General features: G+C 42.3%; 1 protein-coding gene across 4 annotated transcripts in view; it reads right to left on the bottom strand.

Moving 5' to 3' along the window:
* ZMIZ1 (zinc finger MIZ-type containing 1) overlaps positions 1-17,951 on the bottom strand; it is a 525,799-nt gene that overhangs the window by 160,833 nt on the left and 347,015 nt on the right. For all 4 annotated transcript variants that reach the window (XM_045023882.1, XM_045023878.1, XM_045023879.1 and 1 more), the window contains exon 7: positions 17,120-17,225. In XM_045023882.1, coding sequence (XP_044879817.1) covers positions 17,120-17,225 — 106 coding nt within the window. The remainder of the gene's footprint in view (positions 1-17,119; positions 17,226-17,951) is intronic.

Below are 17,951 nucleotides of genomic sequence, written 5' to 3'. Positions count from 1 at the left end.
GCCCCTGTGTAGATATGTAGGTAATAATCATCCTCACTTTACATATGGGGTCAAAAGTCTTGTTTAAGGCAGCTCAGCCACACTTCAGCTTCTCTCTCTCTCTCTCTCTCTCTCTCTCTCTCACACACGCACACACTCACACTCTCTCTCTCTCCATTGACGTCATATTTAGAACAACCAGCAGTTGGAGAGTGTTGGTTAAAAGCAGGGGTTTGATTCAGGCCCCATTTCTAGTTTTAGGTCCCTACGTTTTTGACTGATCCAAGTCAATCTTCATGCTGAACACTAATTTATTTTTGTAAATGAAAAGTTATTTCTCCCCTTATTCCTTAATTTATTTCCTACCTATAACTGCTACATACCATGATTTAGCATGCTTGGATGTCGAGAATACAAAAGAACAAGGGGATTTGTTAGAAAATTAAAAGAACAGGTTGACAAAAAAATGCAAATCAAGTAAACAAATACACAAATAAATAAAATAAGGCAGTTTTCTCTCTACCTGGAACACCTGCAGAGGAAACACACACTGATTGTTTTCTTTATGAGTTATTAAAAACTGACGTAACATGGAAGAAAAACAAAGTATATAAGGAGAACAATCAAGGTGCATTTTCAAAGATGGACAAATTTACCTCCACTGAGTTTCATAGAAAACATACATTTATACACTATAGGGAACAATCTTGCACCAATGAGGGGAATATATGTTTTAAAAGGTCTCTTCATAGCTACTCTTCTTTTACTGTAGGACATTACTTCTATTACTCTAGGACATTGTTCCTTGACTTCCACTTCCATACGATGTCAGAAAGATATGGTTTAAAAATTAGCATAATTTATTAGACTGGATCTGCTTGATTCTTTGATTATTCTTTAATTGATGTTTAAAATTATGTTTTATCACACAGCACAATCTAAATTCTTTGTTACGGGTCTATTATATCTGGAAAGAACTAAAAAGAATGAAAGGAAAAGTAATAGTAAAAACTATTCAAGAAAATAATAATACTCTGCATGGAAATTAACCTAATTCATAATACATCTCTGAAAATAAACATTGTCTACTAACTTTTATACTGGGACATACTAGTTTCCTTTGCAAGGGGTTAAGAGCAAGAACATTCTTTAAGGCTAAGTGACACAGGAATACAAGAATTAAGAAATGGATTTGGGATTTTGACCAGCAGAAACTCAGTTGCATATACTGACTGCACTTGTTATCTTGGGATAGAATGAGCTAATTTGCTCATCCAATTCATACTCCTGTTAGGGCAGCACATCAGTGGCAAAAAGCTATCAATACCAGCAGAAGTGGCTAATCCTACTGTCCGGGTGGCTGGACTCCCCATGAACTTCATTGAATGCTCTCAAGACATGCAGACCAACAGAAGGGCAAGGGAATGACCCAGATGTGTCCATCTGGTTGAAGCACAGCTGGAAAAGGATAACATGCCAGACTGTATTACAGCTCAGAAAGGGCAACTTGTGATGGGCAAATGCCACTATAAAGAATTTGCTTACTTCTCTCCTCCACATGCATATATGCATCTTCCACCCATTTTCCTTTCAGGTTTCTGTTGGACAGTTACATCACCAATTTCTTCACTTTCGAAGTGCTTTACAACCATTGGGCCATGGTCAGCAAAGGTTTAAGTTTGTCTTTACCTCCAAAAACCAAAGGACAGAATCACTGAAGTAGAGGTTCCAATGAGGGAAGTATACAGTAATAAAAAGGGGCTGAAATCTTTCCACAACCACTGTCAGCTCCAGCCTAGCCCCAAAGTGGATTGTGCTCACTGGGAAATGAATGACAGAATAAGCTAATTCACTGTATCCCTTCCATAGTCTATGCTGATGGGGTGCCCACGGAGCACAGACACAAGCTACAGCTGCTCCCCCTAGGTAGAATTAACACTGGCTGCTCTCCCACCAGGGGTGGCTTTAGGAATTTTGCCACCCCAAGCACGGCAGGCAGGCTGCCTTCGGTGGCTTGCCTGCGGAGGGTCCGCTGGTTCTCCGAAGCTGTGGGACCAGCGGACCCTCCGCAGGCACGCCTGCGGGAGGTCCACCAAAGCCGCGGGACCAGCGGACCCTCCGCAGGCAAGCCGCCGAGGGCAGCCTGCCTGCTGCCCTCGCGGCGCCGGCAGAGTGCCCCCCGCGGCTTGCCACCCCAAGCACGCGCTTGACGTGCTGGGGCCTGGAGCCGCCCCTGTGCCCCACATGGTGAATCACCCTGGTGTGCAAGGGGCCAGGATGTGCGGGGATGTGGAACTGGTGAATCTAGCCCATTAATCTAAACTAAGTAGTTAGGCATGAATTACCTGCTTGTGTGCTGAAGCCACTATAAATCGTTGAGAAGGAGATTCGTAAATTTAATAGAGCTATATTTCTTGGATTTGTACTCCAGCATAGAATTATTATTATTTGAATTCTCGCAGTGCCTAGGGGTCCCACCTGTGATCAGGGCCCCTCTGTGCTAAGCACCGCACAAATACAGATTTAGAAGCAGTCCCTGCCCCAAAGGCCTCTCAGTTTCAACAGACTAGGTGGGCCATGGGTGAGAGAAAGGGGGCATTTTAATGCTTAATTCACAGAAGGAGAGCTGAGACACTGAGAGATTGACTGACTTGCCATGGGGCCACACAGTGAGTGTGTGGCAGAGCTGGGAACTGAACCCAGTCCAGCGTCATACATACAAGACAACCTCAAAAGGTGAGACCTAAAAGCAAATACCACCCTTATTTAACCACCCATGATCGATGTTCTCTTTTAGGATACTGTATATCTAGACTAGAATTCACATGTTTGCTGGAAGTGTAGTGAAGAGCCAAGAGTTCTCTGACTAGATAACCTGTGTTAAAATACAGCTCGCCCTATCCACGCTAATGTTTTAAGTCACATTAGCTAACACACTGAACAAGACCAAGACCTTTTATCCTACTCAAGACAAACCCTTTGGCTCTAGCATCATGTCAAGGCTATGTCTTAAAACTGCGACTTGCCAATTCACTTAACTGCAATAGAAATTGGTTATCCCAGGGTCCTTTGTACTGATAACTTTGGTATCTGACCCACTAAAAGCACAGCTTAATTACTCTTACGATAAGCCATTATGGTCTTAAAAGGATACCCCAAAACCAAACAAATCTTAATATACAAAACCCTAATGACATGAAGCTTCATACTTTATTTAATAAAGTCCATAATTAAGAAGATTAAGTAGTGTTATTGTTTAACTGCAATACTAAAGAAAGCCAAACAGAGCCAATTGTGGTTGAAAACAAGCCAATCACAGCACTCTATCAAAGAGAAAGGGTTGCTATCTCTGCTATCAAATGTCTAACACTTAGCCACCCATCCAGGCTGTCACAGGATTCATTTGCTGCAGTTTCTCAGTGACTGCTGAGGTACTTTCTCTGCACAATACTGCCCTCAGGCCTCTCAGTGCAGAGATATCGAACACTGTCTTTTTCTGACAAAGCTCCTATATGATCTCATCCTGTCGTCCCCTTGTCTGGCCCCAGCTTGGCCTACTGACAAAAGCAAAAGCTACTCTGGGAGCAAGGAAAAGTTCAGTATCTTGTTAAAGTATTTATGAAAAAAAAACTTAGCAAATTATTTCCTTCCTGACTTACAAAAAAAAAACAAAAAAACAACTCACCATGATCTGTGAACTCCATTTTACTTGCATAACAGGCCTTAAAATAAATGTATTATACAACTGAAAATGCTGGATTGGAAGGACAAAATCAGCAAAACTCATGCTCCAAAGAGCCTTCATTTAAATTCTGGAACCTCTAGGCGTCCCAGGCAGCACTATGCTAGGAGGAGAACTCAGGCAGCACTGAGGGAGGAGGCATTAGGAAGAGAGAAAAGACAGGCAAAGACAAAGGCACACAGGTAGCCCTAGTTCAGAAGCAAATGAGCATGTAGCTAACCTGCTGGGCCATTCCCTATAGGTGTCAACAAGTCAATGGAACTTACCCTGATGTTTTGGGAGCAGCTGTCATGAAAAGACTCATAAATCTATTTTTAAAAGCTGTGTCATCTGTCTTCTGGGTGGGAAATGCTGCATTTGACCTGCTACAGAGGCAGTGGCCCAGACACAGCAGCGTGGGCTTTAAGAGTAAATGGAGGTGCAGCCATTATGACAGGTTAAATGCCAAGAAACACAGGCAAGAGGCACAAGTCATTAAATCACCATTACTACTGAAAAACCACACAATAACTTTTTAATACTTTTCACGCTGTTGCCGGCCCAAAAAGGCCTGAGGCAGCAAACAGTGGTTCGTTGCCCGGTGTGCGTCGCACTAATTATCACACCAGGGTGGAGAATGCAGAAAAAGTTTATTTGAGCTCAAGTAAGGTGCCAGGGAGATATTTACCATCTCAAATCCTGCACACAGATAGAAGCTGTGTGTCTCTTCTTATACATGATTTCAGTTACACATCTCTATTACCCCCCACACTCCTCCCCTTACTACCCCCCCCCTTCCTCCTCCCATATAGTAGACACATTGTATAGCTAGCGTTTACATTAACAGGTTAAATCATTCTTGACAGCAAACAATCTATCTGCTAGTAACTTTTCAAGGCTGTTAGCCTGGTTCACTTCGGAATTTATTATCTTGTCTCCCCTCTTTATAAACTAAACACAAGTAATAAAAGGGGCCTCTTTTTACTATCTCCTGCTGTCCGTGTTGTACTGATAAGAAGCAGTTACACATTCCATTCTCACTTCTAACTTGGGAATTCAACTAGAGTTTAACATAAAGGGACTCTTAGACCAGCATAAAATAACTTTGGTTCAATTCAGGCCTAGTACAGAAAGACTTCATTAATACTGTGGTTTTCTACCCTCCTGAATTATCTAGGAATATGCCTAATGGCACCAACAATTCCCCCCTTTGAGAATACTCAACAAACATTTGGTTGAGTTTTCTCATACTTTGAAGACAAAAAACAATTAAACTCTAGGGAGCTGGGGTATTCAGTTCCACATTCATCCTCCCTATGGACCCGGTAGGATTCGGTATGTGGAAGCCCACACCCACCCTAACCGGTCCTCATGCCTGGAAGGAGCATTGTGAATGTCCATACTTCCATCCAGAAAGTGTCCAAGTATGTCATCCCCCTGACCACAGATCAGATGGTTCCTGATAGTCTGTAAGGGCAGTGGGCCAAGTCCGGTGCTCAAGATCCATCTAAATATACCAGATCCCACTGCAATACCTTCCCAGTCTCAGTGATTGTCAATACCATCTCTGTCAGCAACTTCTGGGTCATAGAACTAAGGGTGGAAATGACATGTAACCCACCAACTCCAGCCTGTATTTGGGATAGCTGAGCTCTAAAAATAAGGCTAGTGGCCCCTTCTAGTTAGCCCAATTTCTTATCATGTTCCCAGCTTTTAAAAATATTTCAAATGGCTGCTGTATTATTGGTCTGAGTCCACAGAGATCTGGTCAATTCCCTCTTCTTGCAGAGGAAACAACCCAGGCTTTCTGTTGTACTAATCTAATGGCAGCCCCTTGGGAGCAATACATGCTGGAGGATTTATCCAAACCACAGGGCGCAGCCTGTAGAATAAACCCCAAAATCTAATCAATACCACAGTCTCAAACAGGGGTCACACAAATTTCCTCCTGCCAGTGTATAATTCTTGGTTTCTACATCAGGGTCAGTCCTTAATGTCCATTTTGGTCAGGAAATCCTGGATTCTGACACTTCACAACGCTGTTGGTGGTCACCAGGACTTAATAAGGGTCTTTCCAGCATAGAGCCAAAGCAGTCTTTCGCTGGTGGAGCTTTACATCGATCCAGTTTCCTGGTTCCAAGGGTGGTAGGACTCCTAGGGTCTTTGTGTAGTTTGTCTTTACCTGTGAAAAAAGAAACCTAACACATTGCATTAGTGCCTGTCAGCGATTTGCAGACTCTACAGCTGTGTGGACACATTTAAGCCTCCCTTGTCTTGGTTGTTAGCTAAGTCTTAGCTGAGTGCAGTGTCCTGAAATGGGGCTAATGCCCTATCTTTAAACTCAGCATGTTAGCTATTTTCCCTCAGTTAACTCGTCCTTCCTTTTTCCTGTTTGGCTTCTTTTAACCTACAAAAGAAACTTAGCCTTCACTTATACATCTTTTGCTAACAATGAACACATATACATTGCCTTTATACAGTACATTAGTCTTATTATTTAAAGTTTGTCACATCTATCCTTTCACTAAAATAACTTTTTCCAGAGCTTTGGGACAACAAGTTAGGACAAGCACACCCACTTTGACGAGTTTATTTCATACAACCTCTAGTCCAATAGTTTCCCACCATCCTCAGCCCTCTGGCTAGAAATCTGAGATAGCCAGAAGGATCCAAATACAATATGGGGAGTGGGTTAACTTTCCATGTCCTTGCTTCCAAAAACTATTAGTATGCAAGTTTTACTAACAATTTTCAATTAAAAGATTTGGCCAATAAAGTTTCTCTTTCTCTTACTTAAGGAGATGTATTAGACTTTAGTATATCACATTTTTCCCAATTTATCCAAGCACTTTGTATTCCAAGTTGAACAAAACAAGTATCTGTATTCCAATCCAGACCATCCCATAAACAAAATAATTTTGGCCACGAGACGAACACCACAAGACAGAACATAAAACACAAAACATAATTTTACTGTGCCATCAAAGGCATGGTATGTTGAATGCTATTCAGCTAGCATCAGTTTTCTCTGATTATCTGAAAGACAAAAACAGAAGTCTACCCTTTCTGGGCAATCAATCATCACTGAAAATATACAAATACCTTAGTTGATTTCAGGCAAAACAGGGGAATTACCCCATATTTTCATATATATGTTTCATAGGCAGCTTTGGTCTCAGTGACTTCTACTTTATCAGTTAGATAACTTGCATCAATACAGATGCTTCCTGACTTGCTTTGTACTTTTAATTCCTGCTTTTAAACACTGAAAGAAAACATCATCACTTATAGTGCCTTTAGAACCTAATAAGATTTCAATTACATAGCACTATATACATTCTTTAGATAATTCAACTAAATGGGTCATAACCAAATGATTGCAATCTAATAATTTCTTTGCCTGAATTTATTTATAAACATTTCCAAAACACCAAGAATTTTTCTCTTTAGCATTTTTACAAAGTTCAACTGCTGTTCCCTCCAGCAACTATGGAGTTAACTTTTCACACTGCCTTAAAATCACTCACCTGTTTTCTTCAACAACCATTTTTCTCAACTTAAATCATTATTACAAGTATCCTCCTGGATATTTGAAATCCCCATGTTTATACCTATTTACTCCTTTCTTCCACTAGACCCTCAAAAGTTTCCAACCTATTTTTCAATCTCTCCGTCTGTTGCCTGCCTGCCTGGGCCCGATCCTTCTTTTCTAGCTGAACCATTCTTTCCCTAGACACCAATTTGCTCCACTGCCAGTTTTAACTAAGGGGGGGGTTGGCTTCTCAACTAGCCCCCACCCTTCTGGTCTTTTTCCCTAAAACATTTTAACTCACAAGACTACCTGAGTCTTCCCTTGTGAGGCTTGCCACCTGGGCAAAACACATGGCCCACTGGTGTTTAATTATTTAATCTCCCCTTGTAGCAAACACACTACTATTACGGCGTATGCTGAGCACAAATAGTTAAATTTTGGCAAGTCCCTGAAGGACTGGTACTTGCTTAACCAGGGCTTCCTTTTCTAACTGGAAATCCTGTCTCAAAGCCTGCAACTTGCCCTGGGTGCAGGTTTGAGTTGCTGTCTGGGTCATGATCTATGCTCTTAATTGCTCAATCCTAGTTATCAAGTACATATTTGTTCTTTTTCTCCAACTACTCTATTGCCCAGTCCTGCTGCAACTGGGGGTAGAACCCCTTTCTAGTTCTCAGACTTACTGCAGCTGAGAGTAGGCTCACCTTTAATCATGCAATCCTCAACATATAACACCAACAGTTCCAAACAAAAGAAACACAACATAACAAAGGTAAAACAAATAGATGGTGTAAATTCTATAGGGCTCCCCCATTCTCAATTACTCACCAAACTCTGACAAATCTGTTACCAATTTATCTACTGCAGGACGTTGGGGGAGGACAAAACACACCATATAACCAAACCCCAAAGCTTCCCCAAGCCTTAAGCCACTTTAATACTCACACATATCCAGACTGACCACGTCTGTGTATAACATTCAGAGAAGGGGAATAGGTGGACAGGAAATTATTCTGTATACAGCTTATCCAGTATTTCCAACATGCTTCCACTCTTGGGAGAGCTGTTCTTTTACACCCTGGAATCTCCTGCAGTGTCTCTTTCAGAGATCCCAGTTCAGGTCACCAAGCCATACCAACTCTGGGATTGCAAAGACTGTTAAATCTCACTGAACAGTTAAGCTTTGCAAATGCAATCTCAGTTCTGTAACTTATATTACCTTTAATTTACCTCTGTCTATATTTTCCCACAGCCAGCTGGGGCTAAAAGCAGTTTTCCTTTGTACTTAACATAGCCTGTGTTGACTCAGAGCAGCTCTCTCTTTATCTCTGGGCGAGTTTCAAATTAACCCATTCCTAGACAGATTGCTCACACTGTGTCAGAGGCTTTTCTTTTGGTGATTAAAAGCTCCTCTGAGATATATGATCTTATCTAGATTGAAGATACCTTCTAATGGACATTGTTTAGATGGATTTTCACGCGTGTAAAGATTCCAATTCTCTAAATACCTGCAGGTTTCAGAACCATAATGTACGTACATGTACTATACTGGGGTACCCTTAGGGGGTGAGGTAGAACGTTTAGACTGTCCCTTCCCCCCTTTTCCACTTACACACACAGAGAGGGGGCCCTGTCCGCGCTAGCGGCTCATAAACTAAGAATCTCTCCCTACAGGACACTCACACAGGAGAGATTAACGAGGATGACTGACTCTTCTACATCTCCTTTCAGCAAAGAGCTTCGGCTAGTCTCTGGGAGAGGAGCCGCTTACTCTAATTGCATTCAGTGAGATGATCAGACTGTCAGTAGCCCACACAGAAAGGAAGGGGGGGGGAGGGAAGATGGGTTCACACATTCCTAGACCCAGGCAGCTTCCTCGCCGGACGATGCCAGGCTGAGTCAGCCCACCGTGGGTCGGATCTCCTAAAGATCCACTAGTTACTGGGCTTGCGTTAGACTACTCCTGATCATTAGCATTTGCTTCACAGGGTAATCTGGGCGTCTTCCAGTAATGGGGGGGGGTGCACACACACACACACACACACACACACACACACACCCCAAAGCCATTATTTCCTATTACCACGATGCATCTTATCTTGCTGCACAGTCAATAAATTCAGATGGCATGAGCCCAACAGAGACAGACATCCCCAGGGACAGTTCTCCTCCCAGTGCAGCTCTGGGGCATATGATGGGGGATTTTTACAAGAGCTCTTTATACAAAGAGTTTCAAAAGCTACCCATTTGCTAACAAAACAAAAGTAATTGAAGGATCATGTTGTAATTAAGTGATCCTTCTGGTGGCCACCTTTCCTGGCTCTCTAGTTGATATTGAGGCCAGTCTACTGTACAGAACCTTTTTAGTTTACCCTTAATCATTGGATCCAAACCAAACACTTTCCAATTTGCTAGAATGCATTCTGGGGGCATACACCGTGCCCTGCCTGTACTCTATCCCTGCCCCATACCTATGGGAAGACACTGGGCGTCCCCAGGTCTTAACAGGCAAACAAAAGGTTAACAGCACTGAACTGTTCCTACCTTTTCCACAGGACCGGTTCCTCACCGTCGCCCGCAGCTGCTTCTCCACTATCTGAGTGCGTTGCACCGTTGTGCCTTCCAAGGTCGGTCTGACACGTCCCTGCCGAGGCCCCCGGTAAAAGCACCGGTGCGCGCTGGCATCGGCTGTGACTGTCGTCCACCGGCCATTGGAGGAGTCCGGGCAAGGCATAATTTTGCCTCGAGCCCACCCAGGGACGCCAAGACTGTTGCCGGCCCAAAAAGGCCTGAGGCAGCAAACAGTGGTTCGTTGCCCGGTGTGCGTCGCACTAATTATCACACCAGGGTGGAGAATGCAGAAAAAGTTTATTTGAGCTCAAGTAAGGTGCCAGGGAGATATTTACCATCTCAAATCCTGCACACAGATAGAAGCTGTGTGTCTCTTCTTATACATGATTTCAGTTACACATCTCTATTACCCCCCACACTCCTCCCCTTACTACCCCCCCCCTTCCTCCTCCCATATAGTAGACACATTGTATAGCTAGCGTTTACATTAACAGGTTAAATCATTCTTGACAGCAAACAATCTATCTGCTAGTAACTTTTCAAGGCTGTTAGCCTGGTTCACTTCGGAATTTATTATCTTGTCTCCCCTCTTTATAAACTAAACACAAGTAATAAAAGGGGCCTCTTTTTACTATCTCCTGCTGTCCGTGTTGTACTGATAAGAAGCAGTTACACATTCCATTCTCACTTCTAACTTGGGAATTCAACTAGAGTTTAACATAAAGGGACTCTTAGACCAGCATAAAATAACTTTGGTTCAATTCAGGCCTAGTACAGAAAGACTTCATTAATACTGTGGTTTTCTACCCTCCTGAATTATCTAGGAATATGCCTAATGGCACCAACAACGCCACACGGGTCTCCCTAGGCACCCACCAGAACAATTCACATTAACCACTTGGATAGTTAAGGATTAGCTAAGTAAAATAAATAAGGACTTAAAAGGAGCACTTCAAACCCAGTCTCAGCAACACAGAGCAAGAATGGAAGGAAACTGATGCTCTGAAGAGCTGACAACTCCACACCCAAAGGGCTTAGGCCAAAAAGTGGGAAAAGAAGCTACACAAATACACTACGTAGGAGCTATGCCAGTAATGGATGAACTTTAGAAGGGTTTGGGGCAGATATTTTCCCCAACAATAACCTAACAGGCTTTGTTTTCACTAGGAAAAAACATGTATTCTCACCTTATGGCAGCTAACACGTGGCAACGAACATGGAAGTAAAATCCTAGTGAAGACGAGGCCGTTTTTTTACCAACATGTGTTAGCAGATCACCCTGACTGCTAAACACATGTGAAAACTACAAACTGCCTTCTCTTCGCTAGGACTTTACATCCTTTTAGTGGCAATGCATTAGCTAAGACAATGTAAAAACACACCTTTTAAAGACGCAGTCCCACAGAAACCTTTCCTTTCCACCACACCCAATAAACCATCTTCCTTCATCTCTGTCCTTCCCCCTGCCGCTTTCTCTTCCCTATCATTTCAGATACGCCACCAGGTCTGGAGACCTCTACATGCTGCTCACATCATTACTCTGGCAATGACTGGACCCTCCAGAGCACACACCACATATGCACAGTGCTCTGGGGCACAAGTCAATGGAAGGGTCTAAAATCCCGTGGGCAGCAATTCAGGGCTAAGCAGAGAAAACCTTAGGACTGATTTGCCCCAAATTAAAATGTTAAGGGGATGGAACAGTAGTGGGAGAAAAGACATACTGGCTGCAGGGCTTAGAGAGGAAAGGAGGTGGTGAATGACACTGATATAGATGAATCCAAGCTTCCAGACAACTTGGGAGATGATTGACTTTTGAAGCCACTTGTTACTTGGCACAAAGTCGTTTGTTCATCCCTACAGTATATACAACTCAATGAGTAGTTTAGCAATTGATTTTATTTTAGTATGCCATTTACCAGCCCCTCTCCCCCCAAAAAGAAAAATAATAATAGTTCTAAGAAAATGGGATAGATATTTACAGTTAGGTAATATAGTAATAATTGGAGATATACCAATCTCCTAGAAGTGGAAGGGACCTTGAAAGGTCATCGAGTCCAGCCCCGTGCCTTCACTAGCAGGACCAATTTTTGCCCCAGATCCTTAAGTGGCCTCCACAGGGATTGAACTCACAACCCTGGGTTTAGCAGGCCAATGCTCAAACCACTGAGCTATCCCTCCCAGTTGGCACTCTCAGTTTTTGATGCATATTGTCTTATTTCCAATGTAATAACAATCTCTCTCGTTTTGAGGGTGGGGCTGGACATGGGGGAAACAGAACTTTATAAAGCACATTAATGTTTGTGAAAAGTAGCAGAATGAATTTTCTCTTCATCCACAGAAAAGCTGCAGCACGAACAGCAACAGTACCGGCTTCCCAACACCACCTCCTCAAAGTCCCTCAAGCATATTGTGGAGGGTCTCAGTATAAGTTCCAGCTCTGACCTTAACTGTGATCTTGATGCTAGTGTAAATTGTTATGCACTTCTTCTACAAGAGTGAGGGACTTGTGTATTGCAAGAAGTCTTGTATGGCACACAAAAAGGCCCATTTGTACATCGGGGTGATATCCTACTCCCACTGAAGCCAATGGGAACTTTCTTTTCACATAAGGAATGAAAGATAATAGCCAGGTCTCGTGGGACACAACGTTCTTGCAGTGTGCCTGCACAATACAAACCATTCCACCATACATTCCACTGCATTGTGCCAACATTTGCTCTCTTGTCTTTACTTCACAAACTCCTGAGGATCCTCTGGGTTTAAAGCCCTCAGGTATTGTGCCTCTCTGAGTTGCCAGTCATTCTTTGTTAAGGGGCTATCAAAGTAGAACAGGGAAACCAGACCCTTTACAAATTCCACACAGAAAGAAGATTTGCACACCTTCCAAATCTAGTCCCACAGTTAATGCTTGCAAAGTGCTTTAGGATCCTAACATGAAAAACATTACTGAAGGGCAAATAGTTAACAGTCGAACTTTTTCTTAAATCCAAGACTGTTAAAATATTACCCTTTGCGTTACAACAAATGGATGGATCAATTTAGACTGTTAAGAATTTGCATGTGATAAGTTTCCTCTCCAAAATTCCATTTTGCAGTGAAGCCATTTGGAGTCTCACCATACTATATGAAGTACTCATCAGTGTCAGGGCCAGCTCCAGGCGCAACCTCGTGCTTGTGGCGGCAGATTCCAAGGGGCGGCATTCTCTCCAATCTTTTTTTTTTTTTTTTTTTTTTTGCTTCGCCGCTTCGGCCGCCCCTGCAGGTTTTTTTCTTTTTGGTTCGCTGCTCCGGCCGCCCTGCTGGGGCAGCAGCACGGAGGAGGGGAGCGCTCTGCTGGGAGCGGTGCCAGGTCTGGGGCAATCCCGGCAGGGCAGCCCGCGTCCTTCCCTGTCTGCCGACCGGAGCGGCACGGAGCTCTTCTGGCAGGCGGCGTGGCGAGCGCCCCACTGAAGGAAGCACTGGCTGCCCCCCTTCTCTCTCCTCCCCTCTCTAGCTGGGGCACACACTCTGCTGCCTGGGGCATGTCTGCAGGGCCGGGAGTCCCCCTGCACCCGAGCTCCGGCCACCCCACAGGTTTCCACCCCCCCCTTCGCAGCTCCGGCCGCCCCACATTCCCCCCCCCCCTTCGCCGCCCCGGACGGCCCACAGGTTTTATTTTATTGTTGTTGTTTTTATATTTTTTATTTTTTTGCTTGGGGCGGCAAAAAAGCCAGAGCCAGCCCTGATCAGTGTTAACTGTAAAGAAGACACTCTTCGAAGAGGAAATACTTTCCTAACTGACAGGAAGTGCCAATACCAGCCCCTTTAACCATAACAAAGTGACTGATTCTAGTAAAGCAATTCCAACTCATGGGAAAAAAAATACTGTTTCTATAAAGGGGAATGACATAAGGGAAAAGAGTTCAAAAACTGTATAATAATAAAAAGCAGATCTTCAGCTCAAGACATTGGATTGCAAATACAAGAAAATGCCTCTGTGAAAAGGCCATTCTAGGGTACCATATTTAGTCTCTCAATTATATCCAGATTAATTCTGCTCAGTTTAAAAGTAAAAAAAAAGATGTTTATTCTAACTACCAGCTCTGCAAACTAAATCTGAGAACTGAAAATCAAGTTATTCCCCCCCCCCCCACCTTACATCATCCCAAGAACAAAGATTCTGCCATTAAAATTTAGCTTACAATTTGGCCACTGATGCATGAGTCAGAATACACCCCCAGCTTGATCATGGAGATATGTATGTCCTGTATGACAATACTCTTTCACACCCACACAAAAGAGGTTTTCAGTAATGTTAGCAGGTATGATTTGGGGGATACACATGCAGCAAATATGTTGAGTAAGGGCAATTTTAATACTTACTTTTCTAACTAGAACCTCATTTTAAAAAAAGATTAAAATAAGCCACTTTAATTTATAAAAAACATGTTGGCAATAAATTACTACTAATGCGAATAACTTTGTTTTTTAAGGCAACACTTGACTTTCCTGATGATTTGTATGTAACACATATAGAAACAATAGATAGGGGATACATAACGAACCATTTAAGAATCATTGCATCTCATATTTTTGGACTTTTACACATAAAAATGAGGGTCATATTCATTTTAGACCAAATAAGTAATCTAGAAATTATGGGCTGGAAAGGGGTTCACAAAAATTTCTGGGTACCTCTCTTTAATGAAATTTTGCTTATCTCACATCTCAAAGAGGTGGACAATATGGAATACCAGCATTTCTAGAAGTACCTTTTCTTAATAACATTGAAGTGTAATTTGGAGGAATGGACTCCAACCCTTGCACATTCCTCAGCATTAAGTCCAGAGAAAGAAAATACTCCAAAAAACTATTTGATTAAAAAAAATCACACAGGATATACATCAGCACATATTGGGAGTAGGAAAGAGGCCAGGGAAAAAGAAAATGTTATTCAGAAACGACACATGCAAGAATTCTCGACATAATAACTTAAGTGAGTCATGAAGGGAGCTATAAATACTGAGGAATATAGAGTACTTAGAAAGATCTAGAGAAAACACTGAAGGAGAAAAGGTAGTGTCAGGAAATAACTGACAGAAGATCTTAAGAGGCACTTACATGAGGGAGTAGAATCATTGTGGCGTAACAGGCCATAAACCAGTAGGGATATCTGGAATTTACTATGAACCCCCTCCTGTCAGAATGATTAGGAGTGACCTTACTTTTGTAACCCGGGTCTGCCCCTCTTCCAATTTCCCCACTTACTGTAGTAGCTCTCACATGTCTGCCATGTGAACATAAGCCCTTCTGGGCAAGGACTGCGTCTACTGATGTGACTTTTCACAGATTCATGAATAGATGCCCATGGTTATGCTCCTACTCTAGCAAATTTGGTAATAAGGGTGATTGTAAAAAGTTGATGTTAATGGAAAAGGAAATGCAAAGATGATTGGTGAAACACAGGTAGACAAGACAAAACACAGGCACGGGTGAAAGCAAACACTTAAGGTCATTGGAATTACTATCATATATCACTATCATATATCAGAGGGGTAGCCGTGTTAGTCTGGATCTGTAAAAGCGGCAAGAGTTCTGTGGCACCTTATAGACTAACAAACGTACTGGAGCATGAGTTTTCGTGGGTGAATACCCATATGCATCCGACGAAGTGGGTATAAACCCATGAAAACTCATGCTCCAATACATTTGTTAGTCTATAAAGGTGCCACAGAACTCTTTGCCACTTTTACTATCATATGTTAAGCTAAATTAAAGATTTTTATTCCCAAATACATAAAGATACAAGCAGCTAATGACAGAGACAGCATTACCTTTCTGGGGTTGCAAGGGAAATGCACTGAGTGAAGACAGATATGACTAAAAAATAATTATTTTCAGCAGCCAAAAACAGACATAACATTTCCCTAGAAGGAATGAAAAACTGCAGGTTGTCAAGACTACGCCAGAAAAGTGAATCAAGAAATGAAAATGTCTGAAGACTGACAACCTTCCCTCTGCCAGCATCGTGATGGGATCCACGTCAAGAAAAAAGTGGCAAAAGAAATGACACAGCACCTTTAGTAGGTCTATTTTAAACATATTTAGAAATAGAGGAATCTTAATGTACACAAAGGTGGACTTAAAAAGCCTCTGATAAGATTAATCAGGGAAAGAACAGATAGCTGTCACTGGAGATAATTCACAACTGGGGGATCATGCCTAATAAATTGGATAGAACATTTTGAGAGCCAATAAGTATTTCATGGAGGTGCTTAGAGGAGTAAAAATTTATTGGACATTTAGCAAAATCAATAATCTGGTAATCACACAAAAGGCAAATCTGTGAAGTCAATGAGTATGACAGTGGGCATAACCCACTATTTGATAAGGAACTGCCTTGAACACTGAAGGCAAAAGTTACCCATGAATGGAAGTTTGGCATCGATAAGAAACAGCAGCATAATCCAATCAGTTCACTATGAGAATTATTGTCTTGGAAGGAGGTAACATTTGCTAAGGACGTGTCAGTGGTGGCATGGCAGTCGATACTAAGCACGAAGGCAATACAATTAAGTATGTCCAATTCTGAAAAGGAGCAGTTATCTGCTCATTTTCCTAGATTATGCGTGTTATATTGACATTCGTCACCTAAGAGAATAGGTGAAAATTAAGCACAGTAAATAAATGTAAGCAAGTGCCACCAAAAGACACAAAACAAAAGACACAAAACAATGGATTCTTCATCTTTCCCACACAACAGTGACATGTTGAGGGTCCATTATTGCTACTTTGGTAGCAAGCTGTGGTACCATGGAGGATAATGCATTGTTTGCCAGACTATTGGAATGGTGGTTGCATGGTATTACACAGGTTAAGAATAGGTGGGAACTACCAAACAGCAAGAATTACAAGAACAAGTGGTATTCTTTATAAGAAGACACCTATGGCCCACACAACAAAAAGTCCACACTAGATAGTGTTAGGATTGTAGGAGGAATTTGAAGGAGTGAGACAAATAGACACATTATGGAAAGGCAATGCGAGAGATTAAGAGTTCACTAAAATGGTGGGATTAGGTGTATAGGTTCTCCCTTAGGCCTTTTTTTCCATCTCAGGGTTACAGAATATTAGGGACCTTGTTTCAGGAAGTAACACTAACTAGAAGGTGCACCAACTGACACTTTTTGGAGAGAATGCAGGGGTTCCCAGCATCAGGTATCCCTGGTTCATGACCAGCACATTCAGTGGCTATGGTGGAGCAAGATACTTGGTGATATTTGTTCAGAATCTGACCCTCAAAGAACCATTGATAAATGGAAATAGCCTTTTCCTACCAGCTGATTTTGGAGTGAATTTGTCCCTGTTGGCTGCACATACGGCCAGTAGCCTGTATCCAAGATCCAAGTCAAATCCTTGCTGTGCTGCCACTCGACTAACAACCTGCGAAGGGAAAGAGAAAGCTTCAGTGGGGGTTACTTCTGGCTCCTTGCAAAGTCACATTAACCTGCTTATTGACAAAAATGGCAAACGACTGTCTGCTGCTGTGACATCCATAGCATATACACGGATATAAGGCATTGTTCTCCAGGAGCTTTGCAAGCAAGCACAGAAACCTGCACTTTTGCATCTGTTCTCTGTTCGTTCCCCTGGAGAGGCAAAGCTTAATACAAACAAACAAACAAACAAACAGTAGAACTTTTATATACACTTAAGCATGCCATGTTTTATTGTGTTTAGGAACTATCAGACCAGATCTTAAACACTGTTGCACAGACATTAACAAGCACAATGCATTGTTTTTAAGAGCACTGTCTTGAACTTCATGATTAAAAAATCCTCCCACCTCACTGCTATGCAACACGCTATGTTCTAGTCAGCTGCCACCCTCCACCCCAGAGGTGGCTGCACTTCAGTAGCACTGTAAACTGTCTGGGAAATATCTTGGGATACCTTCTGGATAAACAGGATCTATAATAAAAGGTGCTATATAAACAAAGTATTATCTAAACATATATCATACAAGCTGAAAGGTGAATGTAAGTAAGGTGTAGGCAATATAGACAGTTTTATTTATTTGTTATTGCAGCAGTACCAAAAGGCCCCAGCCACAACTGAAGCTCTATTGCACAGGTTCCATGAGAGACAATCCGTGCTCCCAGTAGCTTA

This window comes from Mauremys mutica, chromosome 7 (assembly GCF_020497125.1).
Source record: "Mauremys mutica isolate MM-2020 ecotype Southern chromosome 7, ASM2049712v1, whole genome shotgun sequence".
Lineage (NCBI taxonomy): Eukaryota > Metazoa > Chordata > Testudines > Geoemydidae > Mauremys > Mauremys mutica.
The sequence above is the reverse complement of the archived record's forward strand: the minus strand, read 5'-3'. Positions and strand labels throughout refer to the sequence as shown.